Source organism: Ictalurus punctatus, chromosome 25, assembly GCF_001660625.3.
Source record: "Ictalurus punctatus breed USDA103 chromosome 25, Coco_2.0, whole genome shotgun sequence".
Lineage (NCBI taxonomy): Eukaryota > Metazoa > Chordata > Actinopteri > Siluriformes > Ictaluridae > Ictalurus > Ictalurus punctatus.
The window spans coordinates 5,736,574-5,761,965 of NC_030440.2; the positions used below are offsets into that span (position 1 = coordinate 5,736,574).

Genomic DNA, 25,392 nt, shown 5'->3' on the forward strand with positions numbered 1-25,392 from the left:
GTACGTATTCAACATGTACTCTGCAATGCTCACTGGGCCCTAATAATTTATGATTCAGTCCTGTAACATTCTACGCAGGAGAAGGAGAGAAGATTTATCAATACAAAGGATCGGGATTGCTTAGCCAAGTGCTATGGTCCTGCAAAGCTGACAAAATGTATATCTAATAGAACACGAAGAGATGCACATGGTCTGCTTCACTGACCTATGAGGTAGGTGTTGTGGGAGGAGTTGATGAAGTAATGGGACAGTGGAAGTGTCATGTCCTCACTTTGGTCCAATTTCTCAGGAGGGATGATGCTGTTCTCGTCTCCATTTAGATACCTGGCAAAACCCTCCACAGAAATCTGCCCTGAGGAACAAAACAGTATGTTTACATATTGTACTGTATATGTGAAATAATTTCTTCAGTGTATAGCATACTGGTTTGTAACTGCATGACTGGATACTATAGTTATAACAGCACTAGTATCTGCAACTAAATAATTAATAGATACAATAAGGTTAATGAGCAGAACTTTAATTCAGTTGTATTTACTTATATACTAGGGAACTATAAAAGCACGGACATTTAAAAAAAAAAAAATAGCCCACTTTTTTTTAGGAGAACATTAATATTTGGATGAATTAACATTCTTTTAGTAGCTGTTTGCTCAATGCTCGCTTGTTTGTATGCTTTCAGTCTTGTATTTAGTCTGTGTTCACATCAGATAAATGCTTTGGCACACCAAGAAAATTCCGATATTGGTTTAGAAGGCACTTATAGGCACATAATTACTTCGGTAGTAAGTTCTGGGTTCTTGTCTAGCTGCAAGAAAAAAGATCAACATAGGGAATTTTTAAACATTGAGTTCTGTATGCTTTTGAGCATCGATTGTAGCTAATATCAAATTATCAAGACAAGAGAGCCAAGTCCAATGACAACCATGCACGCAACATGTTCCTGATACAAATGCAGCATCATATAGCTGTCTCATGTGTAATCATTCCTGACAAGTAATACCTGACTAGACTGGTGGGAAATGATGGGTCATCATAGAAAAAAGGAGTTGTAATTTCTATACACTTCAACTTATTTGAACACAAATGAAAGCTGACAGTGACACTTTGATGTTTCAGAAAATTAAGTAAAGAAAAAGTATAATCCAGAAAACACTTCAACAGCGACTAGCACAAACCTAGCCTAAGTTATACACCAATTAGCATGATGGTCAGTGACAGCCAAAGCTTTCTGAACATTTAGATATCTTGTCTCCTGGGAAGATAAAGACAGCTGGTTTTCAGTACCCCCATTTCCTCCAGGTAGAATTCCAGTCTAGATCTCCTCAGTCCCTCTGGCCACTTCACACTAATTAATCGTGCCATGCACTCGGAAGACTTCCACAGCCTAATTAACAAAATTGTTCGTCTGACATATGAACACAGTCTCTATAATGAGGCAATGGTTGGTGACTTTCATCTCAGCAGGACCTCACCTTTTCATCCATGTGAGAGAAGAACCTGTGGATGTAGATCACACTGAGAGTGTCACTGTTTGATTGTACTAACTCTCATTATGGAGTCCTGAAAATACATTTTCTTCCAATTATTTCTTTTAACTTTCCTTTTATTCATTTGACAGGCGATTTTTATCTTAAAGGTTAAAGGCCTTGCTTGAGATAGTAACACTAGCTTTGAATTCATTTTCTAACCATTAGTTAAGAACCATGACCGTCGAGCCACTGCTGTCCTTAGATCACCTTAAAACTATAAACCGTTTAGAACAAACAAAATGTCTTTCTTAACGCTCATCATAGCACTGTGCTCTTCTTAATGCTTTATTAATGTTTTGTAAACTTTTTTATTTGAATATCAGTGAATCTATTTCTTGTGTTGATAAGCATTGTTACATGATAAATTGTAAGTTTAAAGTTTTAAACCTTTCCACTTCCAAATTAATTCCACTAATTTGATTGGTCGAGCGGTGTTCCAATACTGCCTATATTTCCTATAACTGCACTGGGACATTACATTGTGTGTATCATGCCACTCATCTGTGTTTGCCATGTAAAATTCCCCTTCCTACTTCGAAATGGTTACTACAGCAGTGTTGGCGACATCATCAACGAGCTAGCCAATATGCTATAAAATGAGTGCAGGTTCTTCGGGATCTATTTCCGCTAGCAAAGCAAAAATAAACAGAATATTTATCTATATTGCGTCCAAAATGTCTCAATATGAATTGCTTTTTTTTTCCCCTTCAAATTTAGGAACATTCAATCAATTGATGCGGTATCACTTAATGGAATTTGAATTCCAACTGATATGCTGATGTCATCATAAGCATTACAGCTGGCCAATCAGCAGCTTTGCTTAAAACTTCACACATAACACACCTGCTCTTTGTAAGGCTCTCTTTCTCTCTCTCTCTATCTCATTCTATTTTCTTCCATACTCTCTTCCTTTTTCCATTCTCTGCTCCTCACTCTATTACTTCTTGTATTTCTTTCATTTTTGTACTAGATCTACAGCGTGTTCCAAAGGTCTCCATACATACTGTAGGGGAAAGGATTTTTTTTAGCAAAATGTCTTCCAAAATTTTTCATATTTATTTTCTATTATATATACATTTTCAGATAGCCTTTAAGAACGCCCCTGAGTAAAGAAGAACGTATTGAAATCATTCTCATGGCTGGATCAGGAAGCTGTCGCAAGGTCGTGATGGACATGCAAGTACATACATAATATCAGATGTGTTAACACAAGTTCTTCTTGAGTTCATCATGTAGAGGATGTTTTGTAAACAAAATACATTTTGCTAAAAAGTATTAATTTCCCCCATGTATGGAGACTTCTTTTGACACCCGGTCTATAAGTTCTACAGATGCCTCTTCCACAAGTATGGATAAAAGCACAAGCTCATGTAAAGAGTTAACAGGACTTTCAGAAGCGCATGTGGAAGCACTGTTACACAGATGGCGGAAGCAGTGCCTCCAGGAGCAAAATGAATTGCGCAAACATGCTTCAAACCATTGTGTGGATGATGAGGGATGTACAGTGCATCCGGAAAGTATTCACAGCGCTTCATTTTTTCCACATTTTGTTATGTTACAGCCTTATTTCACAATGGATTCAATTCATTATTTTCCTCAAAATTCTACAAACAATACCCCATAACGACAACGTGAAAGAAGTTTGTTTGAAATCTTTGCAAATTTATTCAAAATAAAAAACAAAAAAAAGCACATGTACATAAGTATTCACAGCCTTTGCTCAATACTTTGTTGAAGCACCTTTGGCACCAATTACAGCCTCAAGTCTTTTTGAGTATGTTTCTACAAGCTTGGCACACCTATTTTTGGACATTTTCTCCAATTCTTCTTTGCAGGACCTCTCAAGCCCCATCAGGTTGGATGGGGAGCATCGGTGCACAGCCATTTTCAGATCTCTCCAGAGATGTTCAATCGGGTTCAACTCTGGGCTCTGGCTGGGCCACTCAAGGACATTCACAGAGTTGTCCTGTAGCCATTCCTTTGTTATCTTGGCTGTGTGCTTAGGGTCATTGTCCTGTTGAAAGATGAACCTTTACCCCAGTCTGTGGTCCAGAGCACTCTGGAGCAGGTTTTCATCAAGGATGTCTCTGTACATTGCTGCATTCATCTTTCCCTTGATCCTGACTAGTCTCCCAGTTCCTGCCCCTGAAAAACATCCCCACAGCATGATGCTGCCACCACCATGCTTCACTGTAGGGATGGTATTGGCCAGGTGATGAGTGGTGCCTGGTTTCCTCCAGACATGATGCTTGCCATTCAGGCCAAAGAGTTCAATCTTTGTCTTGGTCTTGGTCTGAGAGTCCTTCAGGTGTCTTTTGGCAAACTCCAGGTGGGCTGTCATGTGCCTTTTACTGAGGAGTGGCTTCCATCTGGCCACTCTACCATACAGGCCTGATTGGTGGAGTGCTGAAGAGATGGTTGTTCTTCTGGAAGTTTCTCATATCTCCACAGAGACACACTGGAGCTCTGCCAGAGTGACCATCAGGTTTGTGGTCACCTCCCTGACTAAGGCCCTTCTCCCCCGATCGCTCAATCTGGCCGGGCGGCCAGCTCTAAGAAGAGTCCTGGTGGTTCCAAACTTCTTCCATTTACGGATGATGGAGGCCACTGTGCTCATTGGGACCTTCAATGCTGCAGAAATGTTTCTGTAGAGCAGAGCAGAGTATGCTCTCTGAAAGTTTAAAATGAATCCTTTGGAACGGATCATTTAACGAGTCGTTTTTGACACTGGGGAAAAAAGGTGCAGTTTAAATTATGAGCATCTTAAAGTGATTTTTGGCTTTGGATGCATTTAAAGCTATTGTATGAGAGATTTTAAACAAAATTAGGCACGTTTCAAAACCATAATAGGTGCACTTAATCTATGTGTTCATTTGTTCATAAGCAAAAATGAACACAGATGGATCTTGTGAAAGATCCACCAAAATCTGCTGAGTCATGTCACACTGCAGGCGGTGTTGCCTGTACAGGCATTTTGAAAAAGAAGTTGTTTCGGGTATTGATTATCTTACTTTTCCTGGTGTTTGAATTACTTATTTATTTGTGGGCTACTAATAAGTCTCAGACCTAGTCCTTGCTTACACAGGTAAATACTTTTTCTTTTTTTTTTTTCTCTCAATATTTTAAGTTTTTAAAATTTAAGCTTCAACTGCCATAAATACTGTTAAATTAAACTCTTCATATATTTAGTCGCACTATTTGATTTGCCAAATTGTGATTTTATTTGTGTGTGTGTGTGTGTGTGTGTGTGTGTGTGTGTGGGTGTGTGTGTGTGTGTGTGTGTGTGTGTGTGTGTCAGTTTTAGTATGTAAAGAACTGCTCTTCAGGACATGTGTTTGTACTGCACTTTTAAAAACACTTGATTTGACCATGAACACAGTTGCAGTTATACATGACACGGAAGAACTTTATGGGGTCACCATTATTTCAGTGGCAGGTGGCTCTTCTAACCTCTTTTATAGAGCATGGTGTCAGGTTCATACTTCTCCACCAACGCCTGCACTTGCTCGGGCTTCAGGGGAGGGTACAGGATCTCGTTCAGCCGAGGGTCCCGCTGCTTGTTGTTGATGAAGTCAGTCATCTGATCTACTGTGAGGTATGGCCTGCTCTTAGCACCACTACAAAGATAGAAAAAGTGGCAGAGAGATATGTAACACAAAGTGGCTGAAGTACAGCTGAGTATCAATAGAACATCACTGTCAGGAGAGATGAAGAGAAACAGTCAGGTAAGACAAAACCACTGCAATCAGAATTTAGATAACTTCTACCTCATCATTGACAAATACTTTATTCAGATTGCTCAGAACGTGTTGACTAATTTTCTGTAAAAACATAGCTCAGATAATAGTTCAATTCATTCTGATATGTTAACATTTCTACATACACAACTCATTAAGAAGGACATGTATAGCGTATGTGCCACATAGCTAATAATAAATGGTTTAAATGTGTTTTATTTTTTTTTTAAAATAAAAAAAAACCTCTGCAACTTTTGACATGGTAAGGTTTTCTGTAAGGAACTTGTATTTCATATTTATGGAAGGAGTCTCCAGTGTTAAGCCTTTGTACGTTAAAGAAGAGACTTCGGTACAGAGTGCCTTCCGATTTCTCTGTAGCATTTCATTTGAGAAAAAGAGAGACTTGTTAGGGAACGACTGTTTATATCTGTTATAACGTAACTGATCAAAGGAACTACCTTGTTTCATGAGCGTTCCACAATACTAAATGTAACAATAAACGGTAAAAAGCATGACGTCCATTAATAAATGAAAACTTCTAATTATTTGCAAAGTGCTGTGGTATAAGAGGAAAACACTTTAGAACATGACAACATTGGAAAATAATGAACTTTGTGGTGATATGCACCACCCCATCGTTGATTAGTCTCCTCTCAGAATCATGGTGGGTCTCCAGTGGTTCACTCCCTCACACACTAATTCACACCAAGGGCCATTTTAGAATAGCTAATTCACCATTTGGTGAAAGTGGTTACAACCAATAACTGATTCTAAGCAGGATATCAGATAGACAGGAGAGTCTTTGTCGCCTCCAATTTGTCATTCAATCTTATGCATAACTCTCTTTCAAATCATATCTCTCATCCAGTGCTCAATCTGATGTATGGGTTTAATTTGCAATCCTGCTCTGTTCAGATTGATGGGAGTATCTGTGTTTCTTTCTTGGGCTACTGCAGCCTCTCAGCTGACTATACATTCCAATTTGGAGGGACAAAGCAATAAACCTGGACTCAGCATGAACCATGAAAGAGGCTTACATTTCTGAGAAGATGGTATCGATGTCCTTCCGGGGACAAATGTTATTGAGGAACACTCTGAATATTTCCGGCGTGAACTGTTCCTGGGGAATTAAGTCATTCTGAAGGGGGGAAAAAAAGTGCATTTAATTGCTATTTCTAGAGCAGCACGAGTGGAAATTAATTGAAAAGAAAAAGAAAGACAGGGAAAAGGGAACGCAACATAGCCAGTTATGCGAATACTTTTTCAACATGGCAGAAATGAACCACTTTGAAAAGACAAAATTGAAAGGATTTTATGTTTGCATTTTAATTCTGGAAGCCACATTTCTATATTCGAATTAAGTCTCAAAAACATTTGGAATTACGTTTCAAATGATTTACACTTATTCATAAGCAAATTCAGAAATGCTGTTGCAAAGAATACAATTATTATTATTATTATTATTATTATTATTATTATTATTATTATTATTAAACAATAACTAAGATAACTAAATGTATGGTTTATTAAATTGTAGTTCAATGTAGTAATGTTTTGTCACGTCAGTGCCGAAATCGACGTTGCTTCCCAAATCACGTACCACAGAGCGGCCTACAAACATGGCCGCCGACCACAACTCCCAGAATACAACACAGCGTACAAACATGACCACTGAGGACTACGACACCCATCCATCACAAACTCTCTCCCGGTCACGTTCACTGTCATTCTGATTGCACACACCTGGACTCGATTACCCACACTATATAAGGACTCTCATGCCACCAATTTGTTGTGAAGTACACGCTCAGTGTCACGTACCTGGCTATACCAAGCCTTTTATTTCTGTGCTGTTGTGTTTATGGTTACGACCACGTTTCTGGTTTCTGGTTTATGTCTTTGTCTCTTGCCCAAGTAACTCTGTTTGCACATTGCTGACGTGTGCCTGTTTGATAACTTTGATTCTGCTTCTCGATTTGGATTTGTTTGCCGTTGTTATAATAAAGCAACTTCACCGTCTCCGCCACCTTACACATTTATTATTTAGAATCGAAAGAACATTACATTTTAGCAATGCAGTTCAACTAAATTAAAAGCAGTTGCAGCATGACTCATGGAAAATAAACGAGACTATAACTAAATGGAATCTACAAGATTGGTATTTTAATCATAAATTACTTTAGTCACTGTCTAATACTGCATGCTTTTATCCCATGTGCTATGGAGAATGTAGGCCTTAACGGAACACGAAATAAACAATGCACAAATGAAAAAGAATGTAGGGAAGAAAAAAAAAAAAAGGATCTTGCATGCTTTGAGCTTTTTATGTGATGATGCAGGGTTTTTATCAGAGCAAAGGCAGAGGCACATACACATACAGATGTCTGGGTTAAATACAGAGCAGAAGGATTAGCACTGCTGACATTTAGCTCTAATTAACTCAACATTACAACAGTAACAACCACAACAAACACAAACACATACTAATATTCCCAGCCAGCCTCTAACACAACAGTGCACTACTCTGTTGTAGATAGAGTGTCTGTATGTGTGAATGCATGCTGTATAGAAAGTTAGGGTTGCTGCATATCAGGTCACAGGAGCAGACGTATAGCTCCATAGTAATCACGGCATGCATATAGAGCATGTTATATATAAGCTGAATTCTTGCTATTCAAACCCTTGCCGTTTTATATTGGGTATTTTTGTCCTTTATGAATGAGCTCACCTACATAATTTGTGGCAGCATCATAAACAAAAACATTTATAAGGGTTTATAAGAGGCACTGAGTTCAGAATTACACACAAAATCAGCATCATTATGTAATTATGTTTCTGCAGATTTGAAGCTGAACATTGTAATCATATAATTACACATTTACACATTACAGTATCTCAATGCCAGTAAACAAACCCAGCAGCGTTGACATGACATAAAGCAGGGCTTACTCTCCCAGATGGAAGACCACAGATTTCCAGCGCATTCTCAACCCGCTTCCTGTCTGCCGAAAACACACGGAAGATGCTAGAGCAGAGCACACAAGAAGCTCTCTTAGGGAAGTGGACAAATATTTCATCAAGGTGTGGAATAAATGATCTCAATCTACACAGTTTTATTAAAATAAGCAGAAGTATATACACATAAAGCATTGAAACATTGTGTAACCCAAGAATCTGGTATATGTACTCTCCAATTAACTATTAATTCATTTTTCTTTATTTTCACATTAATCTTATTTCAGGCAATATTAAATGTGAGGTGGTCTGATAAAACACGCTGGATGTCGCTAAGGCTGAATTCTGGCAAACAGCCAAAAACCACATCAACAACAAAGGTTTTGACCAAAATATTTTTTTCTGCTTATTACGTACTTTACCTTGACACCTCTACCTTAAGAACACATAAATATATTTCCATAAAGCAATGCGAAAATGAACTTTTATTAACTTCCTAAATATGCCTATGGTTTCTGCAAAGATCGCATTTGATAAAGCAGGACTGTTCTAAATTCTGACTGAGGATGTTTTAATTGCCAGCTTGCTAGCTAAGTGTGCCATTCTGCCCAAGATGGTGGCAGATGGGATTAAATGATTTTCATTAACTGCAGGTGCATTTGTTACAGATTCAGTAAGTGAGGAACAATCACAGACAGATGCCTGAGTAAATACTATATGTTATGTACTTAGGTTGAGTTGTGTTACTTACTTCTTCACAGGAATAGATCCCTCAGGAGTGAGCTGCAGTATTAGTCTAGTATACCTGTAAAAGGAAATGAATTCCTTTTAGAATCTGTCACTTTCTTTCTTTTGCGAATTACAAATAGTCCTATGTGTTGGACAAAAGCATAAACTGAAGAGGCATTTGTTGCTTCACTCTATAAATATTACTGACATTTTGTATATCCCTGTGCATGAATATCAGCCAGCCTCATTTGCCTAACCTCAACAAGCCTTCTGTCAGCGTTTGTTTTTGTGCGTGCAGCAGTGCATATCCGTCCCCACGTGTTTCTAATTATAGCCTGTGTGTGAAAGTGTGTGTGTGTGTGTGTGTGTTTGTTTACACTGCAGGTAGTTTATGCATTGCTCCACACTTATAGCAGGATGCTTTGCATCAGCACTGGACTAAAAATAGCCTGAATGCAACCTGAGCTATTCTTATGGACGATGAATAGTGTTGTTTTGTTTTGTTTTGTTTTGTTGGCAAATTATTAATGACCATTATGCAGTTTCCCATGCTAGTGTTAAGAACTGCTAAGACCAAAGTTATGCTGGTATTAATTAACCATCAGGGTGAAGGTTCTGAACTCAGCAAACTCTTTCTCGAACCCCGGCCCTGGTCACACACTTCATAATCATTATATATACAGTATATAAAACGTCCCTTTTTCAGGAGACTGTATTTTAAAGATTATTTTGTAAAATCCAAATAAGCTTGACAGATCTTTAAACCAGAAAGGGTTTCAACGATGTTTTTCATGCTTGTTCAGTGAACCATAAACAATCATTGCACACACACCTGTGGATCAGTCCTTAAGACACGAACAGTTTACAGGCGGTAGGTGATTAAGGTCAAAGTTACAATAACTTAGGACACTAAATAGACCTTTCTACTGACTCTGAAAAACAGCAGAGGAAAGATGCCTAGGGTTCCTGCTCACCTGCGTGAACATGCTATAGACCTGCTGCAGGGAGGCATGAGGACTGCAGATGAGTTCAGAGCAATAAACTGCAATGTCTGTAATGTAAGACGTCTAAGACGGTGCTACACGGAGACAGGGACGACAGCTGATCGTCCTTGCAGTGGAAAATTACATGTAACCGTGAGTCCCCCAGACGTGATCGAGAACTTTTAAACTCCTTGGTGGAAGAGTGGAGTAACATCTCACAGCAAGAACTGACAAATCTGGTGTGGTCCATGAGGATGAGATGCACTGTAGTACTTAAAGCAGCTGGAGGCCACCAGATATTGACTGGTACTTTTAATATTGACACCCCCCCCTGCCCCCGCCGCCCCTTTTCCAGGGACTCATTATTCCATTTCTGTTCCTCAAATGTCTGTGAAACTGCTTCAGTTTGTGTCTCAGTCATTGAATGTTTTTACGTTAATACATATATTTACACATGTTAAGAAATTTGCTGGAAATAAAAGCAGTTGAATGTGAGAGGACGTTTCTTTTTTTGCTGAGTGTTCATTAGTTTTTGTTTTCATAGCCATTGAAAAAAAAAAATCTCAGCACATTTTACACATATTCATTTAATTTCAGAAATGCCTAAAGTATTTGGCTAAACATTTCGCTAGGTTTCTGCTGTATATGTTTGATTTCTGGCTACATGCACACTGCCTGTAATATTCTGAATACAGCAGTGTTACAGCGTTTACCCTTCAATTAGTTTCTATTTCTTCAGACTTTCTACTGTACGTCATCAGCGTGTTAAATGCACACTCCATTGAATTTACATGAGGTGTTCATTTGACATTAAGGAATCCTCCGTTTTTAGCTCAGAAAATAGTATTTGATTGCCAGAGCAATGTGTTTGCTGTTACTTACAGAAGTAGTCAATAGGTTTTTAAGGCTTTTGGTTGTATCTGGCACACTAATCTTCTCAGACATAGGCTATACAAACTAAATGTAGGTGAAGTTGGCCTAGTGTCTGCCATGTACACAGAAACCTCCACCCTGCCCACATGTTTCACAGATGTGCTACACGTCGTAACAGAGGTATATACTAAGAATTTTTTTTTTTTTTTTCAGAATTGGACAGGTTCCTTCAACCTGAACTGCTCTGTTCTTGAAATCTAGTTTTTCCTCTCATCATGCATTGTTTATATACATATATAGTGCATCATTTATGTACACATGTTAGTCATTGAGAACTTTGCTAGACATCTGGCATTGTTATGTTTATTCACATTTTCTCCATGACACACGCTGGAATTTCCTGCACTGGTTATTCTAGAATGCAAATATTTTTGGCTTGGTTCTTACAGGAAAAGATCATGGGCAGTTTGGCACATGATCTAATAAGTCAGAGACTATCCAGGCCCCAGTGATTTTATGTTTCAATACCAATCTTACTTGACATCAGCGTAAATGTGTTGATGACAGCAGAACTTAGTGAAGCAAGCTATTGAGCAGAGGCTTAAAATTCATAACCTGAGGTAATAGTGATTCAAAGCCAGATGTTTAGGCCAAATATTTTGTTATGACTCTTATTCAGTCATTTTGATTATCACGTACAGTCACTGTCCACTTTAATTAATACCTACTAATTCATGTAATTATCCAATCAGTCAATTATGTGGCAATAGATCAAGCCATAAAATCATACAAATACAAGTCCAGATCTTCAGTAAACATCCAACGTCGAAACAGGAATACAATGTGATCTTAGTCACACCATAATGGCTGGTTTGAGTATTTCAGTAACTCTGATTTCTGATCATTTCTGATCATTCATGGTATTTTGGTCCAGTGAAAATAAAGTTTTTCGAAAACGTTCTCTCAAGTGGATAAATTTGAAAATGCCGTTTTCACGTTGTAGGGTGGACCGAGAAAATGGAGATATTCAAAAAGGATGACGTATTTTTTGTCATGTGACCCATTCAATGTAAAACAAACAAGATGGTGGACGATGTTGTGCAGCAGTCATTGTGCCTGCTGTCTAGTTTGATAGCTTTGTTAGGCCCTGTTTATACTAGTGTGTTTTGGTTTAAAAACACATAACTTCTGCTACGGTTCCGCCTGTCATCTACACTACTCCGGCGTTGTCGACCCTCGAAAACAGAGACTTTTGGAAACGCTGAAGACCCTGTTTTAGTTTGAAAACTCCGGGCTCGCGTTTCAATGTAAACAAACCAAAACGAAGACTTTTGAAAACGAAGGCATGGCTTCACCTACATTCGCTCCCTGATTGTGTCTTCTGGATCATTGCGTATCCTTCTCTGATTTGTCAAGCCCTTACCATATGACCATTACGCTACCTTGATCATATACACAACTACACGGAGACTGATCCGCAAGCTTTGCTGGCTTTGTTGTCATACTTAGCAGCTATTGTGCAGTTAAATTCTGTATTTTATAATACTGCAGCTCCATACATGCACAAGACGCAAACTATGATTAGACATTCAATCGGCAACAAATCTCATTTCAAGCAGCGTAAGCCCTACATGAACCGCCGGTTTGTTGTGCCTGCGAGTGACTAGCAACCAACTTCCTGTTTACGCTTGTATGCGCATGCAAGGTGTGCACGAATGGTCATGTGACATGCGTATCCGGTCGTGTAGTGTGGACGGATGTCGTTTCGGAAACGCAGCGAAAACGCCAATGTGGACGAGGATCGTTTTCATTTTAAAACGCCATTATATAACGAAAACGCACTAGTGTAATCGGGGCCTTAAAAATTAATGCCACTTCATACAACCTACAGATTGCATTACTAAACAAACACCTGACGGAAGCGTTGCAGGCCAACGCTTCTTATGTTTTTACACATGCACAGTATAGGGATGTACGTCAGGTGGGATGTTTCAGACATTTCAGTGTGGACGTGTAATTTCTGGAAAAAGTTTGAAAACTCCAATGTGGACAGAGAGTGTTTTAAAACAAAAATACAGTTTTCAGATCTATCCTGATTAATATAGATGTAGCCTTAATTTCCATTTCTGTAGGCCAAGTAAAGCTTTTACTGCACAGTATAGATGCTCTTTCTGTATAGCATTTTTATGATTATGGGGGAGTCAGTATAGTTCTACAGGGTGCATTAAAATAGTGCTGAAGTGACTGATAAATCATTAGATCCAGTGAGAATGCACATTTTTCATGTACTGCATGCCTCAGAAGTACCTTGATCTGAACAAGTGATTTCAGGGGGACTTATAGCAGACAGCTAAAGTACAGCAATGAAAATACTGAACGAAACATGAGGTATTAAAAAGATTTCACTCACAATTTATCTAGACAGGACTCCCGAGACATGTTTTGGATCAGGAGATTGGAGGCCAAGCTGAAGAGCCCGTCTGACCACTCCTACATATCAAACATAAAACATACGTTCGTCCACAACATGCTTTGAAACACAGTATATTCTAATGTTTAACAGTGCAGTATCTGTAACATTTACCTGCACACATTATACAAAACACAGTTAACAATCTACAGTATATCACTCTCTGTTACTACATGAGAGGTCTTCAACAGGATCCCTTTTAGTCAAAAAATTATTCTAAACTATTAGAAACTTAAACTAAAATGCCTTACACGGGTTTAATGATTTTTTTTTTGTTTGTTCTCTCTTATTGTGGATTTTGTCATCCTAACAATTATTTTAAGTGTAAAACAAACTATAGCCTGAGATACTAATTCTGAATCCTGTTGCCTGCTACACTATGCACATCAGCTTTTACTGGGTTGGTTAGGTTGCACACATGACATACAACTTTTTCAGAATCAGAAACATGCAGATATGTGGAAACACAGACAAACTTGAGGAAAATAATGTCCACTGCAAAGCCATTATATAACTCTTCCTCTATAGAACAACTCGCATCACTACGTAGTTAAACATGTCGAGAAAAAGAATGATGCTAGCCAGATTTAATGTCTTTTATATTCAGTGTGAAGAGGAAAACACCATAGCTCATAACTGAAACACTGGCCAGAGTTGTGCTAACTCAGACACCTTCTTAGAAAAGAATAATGACTAAGGCCAAGCCATATTTCTATTATTTGCTTGTCTACCAAACAAAAACTCCGTACTTTAATATGTTATTTTAGCTGCTATTTTTAGCCTAATCGGTTATATTTCTGAGAAACTATAATATGGGACTGGTTTTACTTGCCTGGTGGGCTACTGAATAAATCTATGATTTGTCCACCTCTGTAACATATCAGTGATATAATAAACCATGTGCACCTATATCACATTCAGACTGCTGTGCTGGCTTTCAGATCAAATTCTGCCCCATTACACAAGTACTAAAAATCTAAATAACATAAATAACAAAACATGCAAATAATAATAAAAAAAAAACCTTTTGTTTGCTTTTACATGTGTTCCAGTAGTAACTTGTTTATGCAGTGCTTACCTTAGCCAATTCATCTTGGAAGGCCATGAAGTTCAGGTAGGTGATGTTCACCATATCTGGACCAGACACCACTGTCAGCATTCTGTTCTCAATCTTTCCCACCACACCGGCCACACCCAGCTGCTCTCGCACTTTAGCATCCTGTAAAATCAAAACAAACTGGATTATACATACATTTGAGCGTAAAAGTTTCCACACCCTTACTTTATAATGATGAAACCCACAAGACATTTCATTGTTTTTATAGCTTCATTATCACAATTAACAAGAATGGTCAGAAAGTGTATGTTATAATATAAAAAGTTAAATACTAAAAAAAAAATGTAACTATAAAAATGTGATTTCAGTATGGACTTAAATTGCACTTGCTTCCAAGGGCTTCTTTATGTCTCCTGCTCTTTGTTTTGGATTTTTGCTGATCTTTCTTGCAATTTATTTTCAGTTATTTTTCTGCCTTGGTTGTCTCTTAGTGGCTGTGTTTCCTCCATTTTTCACTTATGTTTGTCACTGATAAAGGTATCCCTCAACAATTTCATATATCTTTATATGTTTCTCTAGTTCTCTGAAGGGTAAATACTTTCGATAAGCTCTCTCTAGACTGCTCACAAAATACTACATGAGAGTTGGAACCTGGCTGAACTTTACAAAGTTAACGTGCTCTGACATCTTAATGAGGCACTCTTAAATATATTAACTAGAGCATGTCAACGAGTTAATGATGTCAAGGATCGGTATATTTATTCCCACCCTGAAACTAAGTATAGATGCAAACTTTTGCACTCAACACGTCAGAAAAACACTGATGTCATGGACCCTTTCATTATTTACTGAGATAACAGAACTTTTAATGAATAATTATAAAGATAAAAATAAAAAAACATAAACTGTAGTCTTTCTTAAAAAGAGCTATTATTTATAAAGGCACGAACATGCCTTTTTACTATAAGGCCATTGACAACCGACGTAAACAAAACGACCTACCAGCATATAATCAGTATAAATTTTGATTAAAACCTATGTAATATTTTTTCCATAGACTTAATACACTATATTATACTTCTCTGTGAGGAAGGTAATGACTATAGATACCAAAAACTTTGTCATATGACCAGGTGATGAATCATTTAATACCATGAGGCACATCTAATGTGACTTGTTATGTGTGGTCCATCTTTCAGACACCAGGCCTACTTTAAAAACCAAGGCTATGAAATGAATATGAACGCTCTAATAAGCGTAATGATGAGTTTCGAACTGAGTTATATCAGACTTGTTATTTGTGAAATGAACTGAGCATTTGAATTTATAATTCTTTGGTAGGATCAAATGTCATACTGAATAGCCTTAAATATACGTATGGTTTTTGTTTTCTAGCACAGGCAGTGAATAACATTGCCTTTTCTTTTTCTCCTCTACCTTGGACCAGCATCCATAGGGCATACTCAATAATTCTTGTGTTAATCAGCCCCCAAACAAAAAAACTTAAGCATTCAGCAGCAGAAGCAAATTAGCTCCAACTAATTTACTCAATCAAACAAAGAGCGTCGATGTGCTGTGCCACAGTGATAAATGTCCTCTGTGTGCCCCCCAATCACGTCAGACTTTGGCTACAAGGCACACTGTTATATTAGCATGAACTTTCTGCATGTGGTGATTATTTTGTTTTCCTTTCCTCATTTTCAAGGTCTCAAGTGTGATTTTACTTCCAAACTTTTAAAGTACAGAAAAAAATGTCAGAGTCCAAACCAGCACGTTATACAATATATACAATGAAAGAGCTATCTAATGAATGGTGTGTAATGGTATGTAATGAATGGCGACTACTTTGCTAAAACCTCTCTACCTACTGTAGCACACTTCTTAAACATTTCGCACTGGGGCTACTAGTTGAATATATAGTCCTGAAACTTAATCCCTATGTCTGCAGGCCAAGTATTGGTTTATCAATCTTTACTGCTCAGTATGGATGCTCTTCCAGTGTTGCCTTTTTAATATTATGAGACTCAGTATAATTCTACAGGGTGCATTAAAATACTACTGAAATCTCTGATAAATGTGATACTGAGGACAAATTATTACAGCTCATTAGAATGCATATTTCTCAAGTACTGCATGCCTCAGAAGTACCATTATTCTGAACATGAGATTTAACACTTTGCTTCACCCTTGAATGGGTTGACTGTATGCCTCTGTACGATAGCTAAGCTCATTCAGGCTGTAAATCAATCTCAGAAGGCTAATGTAGCCTAGCTCGGAGAGTTTCAATGGTACATCCAGCAGCGTTGCATTACAGAAGTTTTGATGCAGAACCAAGCTCCATTTGCATGCTAGAAATATTCCTAGCAGAGCATTGCTGTAACGTCCCAGTCTCTGATCTGACAGAAAGTAAAAATTAGCCAGGCGGAAATGTCATTAAAAGCCTAATCAATAAAGAACAAACTGATGATTTGCATGTTAATAAATCACGTAATTATATGCTATAAAAATGTGGCTTGCCATCCATTTCTATCGGAAAAAAATATTCAAGCCGTTTCATTAGAGAGAAAGGAAATGAGTGGGAGTGGCTGCATTAAATGATATTTCCTAGTAGATAATCATGCATAACTTCAAAACCGACAAAGAGCAAAAACCATAAAAACACTGCATCCCGTGTTCATCACTAATGGCAGGATTCAGAGCGGTGCAGCTCATAAACCACCACGAGCATACTAATTATTACTCCGCATTAGCATTTCACACAATTATTTCCTATTGATTTGCAAAGCAAGGGAGGAAATATGTGAGCAGACCCGAGGCATGATGCCTGACTGCTCTTGTCTAGGAATTTTGTCACTATCCAAATGGCAGATCACAATGGTGAATATTAGGTGAGGGCTGAGGAAAAAAATATTTTGAATGCAAGGATAGAGTCACTCTCTGGCTCTGTGGTTTGTAGGCAAGAAACAGAAAGGTGTAGAAAAACTGTTCATGTTTGAAAACCTGCTTCTGGAAAACAGATTTAATTAGTGTACTGGTGCATTGTGGACCCTGCTGGCTATCCACCTCAAAGCCCTGGCAAAAGAAACTCTAAGCTCTGTAGGATTCCAGTGTCTCACTGTCAGTGAGACCATGGCAGGTATGTGAGTTTGTTTGTGTGTGTGTGTGTGTGTGTGTGTGTGTGTGTGTGTGTGTGTGTGTGTGTGTGTGTGTGTGTACGCGCGTGCGTGTGTGTGTGCGCATGTTTGTGAATTATCAGGACCAAAATGTCCTGAATATTAGGGGAAAAAAAGCTATCTGAAATTAATATTAGGACTAGATTTATGTACATGTAGCTACATACATACAATACAGAAATATATACACTACATCTGCATAATGCTCTGTCCTAAAAGTGTCATAAAATAATGCTGGCATTTAGTCAACCACTTTTGTCTTTTGTCTTATGATAATAAACATATTACTTTTTTTTTTCTCGTGCTGTTGCCAAATATAGGTCATTATTGAATATGAAAGAGACTTCAATATTTGAGTACTTTGTTTTTTCCCCCCTGTGACAGAGTCAGTCAGTTCATCAAAATGTGTATACATTTAATTATTACCCAAAATGACCCATTTGATAGAGTCAAGCGTGTAATCTTCAGGGTGGACAAGGGACACTGGTGCTCACTCACACTCAACACAGCAGATTTGCTTATACAAATTGCTTACTCAGTTACTTCAGCAACAGGTCACACACAGAACAATGCATTTAGTAACATAAATAATGAGTATTAAATGAGTAACCTTGTACTCTCTGTACTAAATATGGTGAAGGAAATACTGCATTGTATACTATCTTTAAGTAATCATTTGGCTCCTAGAATCCTGACTTTATACAGCTGCATGCTGTGTTTCCTCCTTTGCACCAGACGCCACCAGTTCAAGTCCAATTCATAGCTTTCTGCATTTTCATGCATTTAATTTACATAAATTAAAATCCTGTTATTATATTTAGAGGTGAAATATAGTGGAATACAAGGGCATCCAACAAATTACAGGAAGTTATTGCTGCCCTGAAGAGAATGGGTGCGCACAGCTTTTGGTGAATGCTCACGATCCGTTCTCTCATTTTGGATCCCGTTCCTCCAGCAGACTGCACTGCTTAGCCAGGCATGCTTTATAGATTAGCATTTATTGTGAAACCATTAACCATTTGCCAATGCCAATTAATTGTGATTCCAGAACCGAAATCTTTACTCTGATAACTTTCATACTTCATATGACATGCGTTAGTACACGAGGAGAGGGCAACATGAAAGCTAAAAATTCTCTTCTTCCCCTCCTAGTGCATTTGAATTCAAACTGGAAGAAAATAAAACATACTGAAAACCACAAGCGGTTAAATCTACTGTGCAGAGAAAACCCTATCCCATTAAAGCCATGTAATGTCACGACTGTTAGGCTTTTCTACTTTCAACAAATGATTCTAATGGTCTCCTAAATGAGATGGAAAGCCAAGCCAGAGCTAATGAAGGCAGAAAAAACTCCTGAGTAGTTTCAACAAATGAATAAAACAATACACAGAAATAAAACGTTTCACAGACTAATATACAGTCATTAGAGTGTGTGTAAATAATACTTTTATACAGATACTTTTACCGTTAAAAACGCTATACAATCATTTGAATACAATAAAAGTAAATAAAATCTCATTTAACCTACACTCTAAATCCAAGCATTTTCTCCAAATATGGTATTATCTAACCCTGTAATAGTGCACAGATGCTCTCAATTTCCACCAACTGGCTTACAGACACCTTGGGAAGAAAATCACAAAAATCAGCGGAGCATTTTCCAGCTATGATAACCTGACATTTACCAAACCAATCACTTTTATTCAGACAAATTCAGGAAACCATTGCTTCTGTTAAAAAAATCTTTATTTAGATATAACTGTCAATTCTGTCAGCTTACATAAGTGGTTTGTTTTATACATCCATCTTTGGATTCACCTAAATTAATTGAAACCTACTGTTAGCAAGGGCCATTGTATGTAAAACAACATATTTCACAAAATTTGTCCCAAGCCAGGTTAGCAACATTTATTCAAATAGGAGGAAAGGTACAATCTTTGAAGGTGCGCACACACTGAAGCATTGTTTGTCTCTGCTGAATGCCATTTGCTGACCATTTGCCCTGCTCTTTATGCATTAGTCAGTTTGGCAGTGTGGTGATAAACAGCAAGGAGCAGCAGCAGCATCACCGCGCACCCAGGCAGGTTTCTGCAGCACTGTGGAAAAGGTCAAATCTTTATTGGTTAGCTGTCAGCTAAAGCTTCACTGACCAAGGAGCAAGTGGGGAGGCAATGATGGCTTAAGGATTACCCATTCCCTTCCCTTCATTTAGAGTGTTTAATTTAACTGAGGGCACTGGCCAGAAGTCTCAGGAATCAAGGCACATGCATGGTTGCTTCCTACAGCCACGGAATCATTTAGGTGTTTTGACAGTAAAAGCAAAGCTTTCAATAATTTTAATTGTTATATTAACTTTAGTAACTCATAAAGTGTATTATAAACCCAATTATACTGTCATATTCTGTCAGCTATTTTGCTCTGAAAGTGATTACATTATCCAGTAATTATGTCTTAAATATATAGTATTATGATCCAAAAGACTGCTATTATTGAGGCTATAATTTTTATTTATTTATTTATTTATTTCTGAGGGAATGTCATTACAAGCTGCCTGGGAAACCCTTAAATGTCATTTTAAACAATCACAATATCTTAAATTTGGTTCATTTTTAAAAACTGTTGTACTACACTTCTGCACACCTGAGGCTGTAGTCAGAGTTGAGTTAAATGTGCACAGTGAGTGTTTAATTCACACTACGTGCTCATTGTACATATCAGTACGCAGACCTCAGATGGAGCGTCAGACTTAAGAGCTATTAAAGAGTTGTGTGATAGTTGTGCACACAAGGTGGAACTCACCTACAGCAGACTTGTGTTCAGTTCTGACTGTCAGCCTAAGCAAGGAGCAGTATTAAATCCAGTGCCACTGTCTGAATGTTTGATGTAATCACAATTTCTCACAAAAAATGTATGTTTTGAGCATTGTAAGTGCACTCAAAAAAACTATAGATTGCCATATGAGTACATAAAAAAGCAGTATTCAAAACTGTCTCCTTACCTAAGCCAATTTGCAACATTACGCTTATAATAAAGATTTATAATTTGATCTGTCGGGTCAGACTTCGCTGGAAACGTCAGCTTGATGTCATTCGTCTTTGCGTGGTTATGTCACGTCCATAAACAGAAAGAAAAAGAGTCGTCTACTATATTGCGTGTGAGGATTGAGGATGGTAGAGTGTCTGTAGCTTGTCCTCTAGATGGCTGTTTTTAATCTGGATAGTTCTAAACGCAATCATCGATGACATCTGGGGAATCAACTGTTGTCAAAACCAAGAAGCTTCGAACTGTGGAGAGCCTGTAGTCAAAAAGGGAAAGCGACCGAGCCCGGGCTAAAAGGGGAATAAATATCGGCATGGCTTTTGAGAGGTGGCAAAAACTCGAGATCTGAAGAGATTGAAGACTGACAGAGATGGCTTTTTTTCAGCTGAACATGTAAGACATTTCAGTGGCTCAACAGGTAGCTAGCTAACATTAGCGCACTTGTTCACTTGATTCAGATAGGTATCAAGTTTCTTTTGTTTTTTGTTGTTTTTGTTTGTTTTGCTACGAACAGTGTGGTAAATTGCACTTGTTTTCTGCTAGCTATTCACTGCTACCTCCGTTCCCAAATATTTGAGCTATTATACCACACATATGAATACCTCAAACCATCAGATTCATCCGTGCAGAGGTGCAGTGCCGAAGCACAACCCACGTAAAAAAAATAACTTGCAAGTTTCAAAAGATAGCGAGGCAAAAGTTCAGTACCGCAGATTTACATACAAAAATATGACATTAAAATTGATTTTTGTGCCTTTAAAGTCCACGAAAAATTCACACGGAGGTCATTGGAGGAGAGAGCATTTTTATGGCAGACACTGCTTACCTCACAGACTGAATTGTTATGGATAAAGTTATGAATGAACTCATTCAAGTTTGCTGTTAGTGTAGCAGATGATTGCTCAGTGCTATTTAATTTATTTTTGCTTATCCTTCAAAAATAAATTAAGCTAAATTCTCAGAAATTCAAATAATAATTCAGGGACTATTCATTCAGCAATATTCTAGACTACTATTAAATATTTATTTCAGTGCTTGCCATTTTCAATTCATTTTTTTCGGGGGCAAGTACATGTGTTTAAAGGTGGTGGTCTATTCCTATTGAATAACCGACTGACATGCCCTAACCATTGGCTTAAGTCATTGCATAACCTCAAACTGAAAACATGTAACTTTCCCAAATAAATATTAAAAATATTGATGCAACTTTTGGACTCTGAATACAACCCTATATTAGTATCACACCACACCTTTATATATTCTTTCTTGAGAAATTCCTAATTCTGACAAAATACAGCTCCATTACAAATTGTTCATTCCTATGTATATCTTTTTTGATAACCACTAATCAAATAATTCAGAGATTCGATGACTGTTTGAAATAAGAAGCACTGACATCTTTCTTACAGAGTGTTACAAAGCATAAATATGCTTCCCATCTGAAATACTGAATCAAGCTGACAGAATGTCACCAAAATCACAGCTGTATCTATAAATCATCCCAATTGTCAATGCTGTAACCGTTCATCAACAGGTACAAACAAAGGTATCTGCATATCTAAAGCTATATTTCCTCATCTTTTTTTCATGTCGCATCCTGTATGTGGACCGTAAGACATGGCTCTATCTGAATTATGACGATTTGGAAGCTTAGACAAAAATGTGATAGGCAAATTTTATTGTGTCATGAAAATACAGTATGAAATCCAATAATGCACCAATATGGAGATGCAGGTTTGCCAGGTGAAGGAGGCAGGTGTGTGTTTAGGGAATTTCATATCTGTATTCATGGAGTCTGAATTTCTTGATATTTGTGGGAATGTCTGTGCAATTATCTTCTGTATAATAACATTTTGCTGGGGCTGTCTCCAGTATGTTACATACTCGAAATAGGTTTCCCTCCAGGAAGTAGTACTTAGAAGGGTTTCACTAAACATAATAATCTTTGAGCTAGAGGCAGAAGACCAGGCCAAATTAAATGCGGTACATAAAAACTATACAGTCAGAAGAAAACCTGAGTGTGATTATGCTAGGGGGAATGTATTCTGCGACAGTGCCCCATATGTCCCAACGAGCACTGCAGAAAACCTTTGCTCTAGTAATGAATCTTGGCACCAATCCTTGCTAGCCTGAGTGAAAAAGAGTGTCCTTTCTGGTGCATTACAGTGACTGAATAATACTTGGGTGCAGGTTTTAAAGGGGGAAAAGGTAGAGGTAAAAAAGTAAAAAAATTTTTTTTTTTTTTTAAATGGTCGTAAAAGATTGAGGTGAGAAAACTCATTCCAACAGAGGAGATTATGGGAAAATGCCAGCCCCATGACAGGGCAATGTGCTGACTGATCATTAACCATGCAGCATCAGCAGTGGCTAATGCTGAACTCAGTCCTCAGGACACAGTGCTACACAGTGCTGCTCTCCTACAGGGAGCAGTCTGGTCCTATGCCAAGCCATAACCCTGTTTATTCTGGACATTCAAAATAAATCATCCATCTGGACATTTCACAGAAAACAGCACAAGTAACCATGGGCATAGCTAGGTATGTAAGAATTAAAACACAACAGGAGATGCTGTTATAGGAAAATAATCAATGACTACGTTTACATGGACAGCAGTAATCTAATTATTGACCTTAATCTGAGTAAGATAATAATGTGATTGAGGTGTTTACATGAGTCGCTTTTAGAATACTCCTTTCATGTTCCCGTTTTACATGTTTTAGATCATAATTAGATTAACAGCACACGTCAGCACCGCGGCACGCCGTCCGACGTCCCTCCAGAATTTCACGTATCAACATACAGTTCGTCTTCGTTATGGTACCGTATACAGTTTGGGGTGTTTTTATTATTTTTTACGAACGCTTTAAGTGCAGTTAATTATTTGTCATGCTATACGTGCTAATAGACAACTGCTTGAAGCGGTGGGTGTGTCCCAAATCGCGTAGTTACTGTCTATATAGTAGCCGAGATACATGTATTTTTCCCCACTACAGGCCTATAGTAGGAAAGTATGCGATTTGGGACACAGCCGAACTCTCTCGTTCGCCGTAAAACGTAAAACTGCCGTGTGTGATCGTGTCCTGTCGCAAAATGCGGTGAAAACTCCCACACGACGTTCATAATGTGATTAAGGTGTTTACATGTCACTACTACATGTCCATAATGCGACTAAAACAGGAGTACTCCACCTGTCTTAATTAGATTATTGCTTACTTTGATTATGACCTTAATTAGATTAAGGTAAGTAAAAATTGCTGTTTACATGGTAGTTTCTTAATTAGAGTATGGTCTTAATCGGATTAAGAGTGGATTATTGTTGTCCATGTAAACGCAGCTAATGACAGGGTTACAATCCCTAAGTATTTTCCAATAACAGCATATCCCTGAAGTGTTTTATTCCTCTTATACCACAGCAATTGCCAACAATTACAGTTTCTAAGTCTCTACAACACATTTCCATTTTTGTCCATTTATAGTTACATTTACTGTTGTGGAACGTCTGCAAAACAAGTTCCTTTTATGACTTACATTACAACAGCTATAAACAGGCATTCCTTCATCAGACTTCTTTCGTTTTTCTCTCTTTTAATGTTAATAAGACAAAAGAGTGCAACTTGTTCCTGAGAAACCACATGCTGAAGAAAATCTGGTTCTGATGGTTACAAAGCACTAACACTGGAGACTCCTTCCAAAAATGCTAAGTAAGCATCTCCCCCTGCAGTTCTTGACTGGTTTCCCACTGAAACTAAGCAGGGTTGAGCCTGGCCAGAACCTGGATGGGAGACCTCCTTGGGAAAACTAAAGTTGCTGCTGGAAGTGGTATTAGTGAGGCCAGCAGAGGGTGCTCACCCTGTGGTCTGTGTAGGGCCTAATGCTCCAGTATACTGACAGGGACACTATACTATAAAAACAGCACTTTCTTTGGGGTGAGACCTTAAACCAAGGTCCTGAGTCTCTGTGGTCATTAAAAATCCCTGGACACTTATCGTAAAGAGTAGGGGTATAACCCCAGTGTCCTGGCAAAATCCCCCTATTGGCCCTTCTCTGTCATGGCCCCCTAATAATCCCCATCTCTAAATTGGCTACATCACTCTCTCCTCTCCACTAATAGCTGGTGTGTGGTGGAAATTCTGGTGCACTATGGCTGCTGTCTATCATCCAGGTGGATGCTACACACTAATGGACACTAGTGGTGAATGAGACACACACCCCCCCCCCCCCCCCCATACTATGTAACACACTTTGGGTGTCTAGAAAAGCGCTATATTAATGTAACTATAACTTCCTTACAGAAAACTTCACCATGTCAACAACTGCATATATTTTTAATCCGTTTATATGGAGTGTCCACCTTAAAAGTCCCCGTGTAAGTTGTCACTATAGAAATGATAACCTGCGATTTGCTTTATAGCCACAAAGCTGCAGTTCTAAAAAAATTATCACTGAGTTGGAAAATCTGAAAAGCACGTCCAAAAAAAGCGCCTTAAGCAAGTGTTTTCAGCTTCATGGGTGTTTACAAACAAAGCAGGTGAATGGTGTAGGAATTACAGCATTTTAACATGTTTATGTGTGGTTGGCCGCTCTCACCACCCCTTTTTGTTTGAACAAAATTAATCAGACAAATTAACATAATCATGAACTAAACTGTCTTTTATAATAACTGGTTAGAAATCCTCTGCAGTCAATAACTTCCTGAAGTCTGAAACCCCTAGACATCACCAAATGCTGGGTTTCTTCGCTGGTCATGCTCTGTCAGGCCTTTATTGCAACTGTCTTCAGTTCCTGCTTCCCGCTCTTGGGGCGTTTTGCCGTCAGGTTTGAATTCAATAAGTGAAATTCATGGT

General features: G+C 38.1%; 1 protein-coding gene across 5 annotated transcripts in view; it reads right to left on the reverse strand.

Annotated features, from left to right (window-relative positions):
• LOC108258091 (1-phosphatidylinositol 4,5-bisphosphate phosphodiesterase beta-1) overlaps positions 1 to 25,392 on the reverse strand; it is a 112,933-nt gene that overhangs the window by 39,489 nt on the left and 48,052 nt on the right. For all 5 annotated transcript variants that reach the window (XR_006981014.2, XM_017456452.3, XM_017456451.3 and 2 more), the window contains exons 4-10: positions 14,358 to 14,498; positions 13,220 to 13,299; positions 8,976 to 9,029; positions 8,219 to 8,294; positions 6,307 to 6,407; positions 4,983 to 5,149; positions 206 to 352 (exon numbers count right to left, since the gene is read on the reverse strand). Coding sequence is in view for 4 of the 5 variants with exons in the window: in XM_017456452.3 (XP_017311941.2) it covers positions 206 to 352; positions 4,983 to 5,149; positions 6,307 to 6,407; positions 8,219 to 8,294; positions 8,976 to 9,029; positions 13,220 to 13,299; positions 14,358 to 14,498 (766 nt within the window). In the remaining variant the exon portion in view is untranslated. The remainder of the gene's footprint in view (positions 1 to 205; positions 353 to 4,982; positions 5,150 to 6,306; positions 6,408 to 8,218; positions 8,295 to 8,975; positions 9,030 to 13,219; positions 13,300 to 14,357; positions 14,499 to 25,392) is intronic.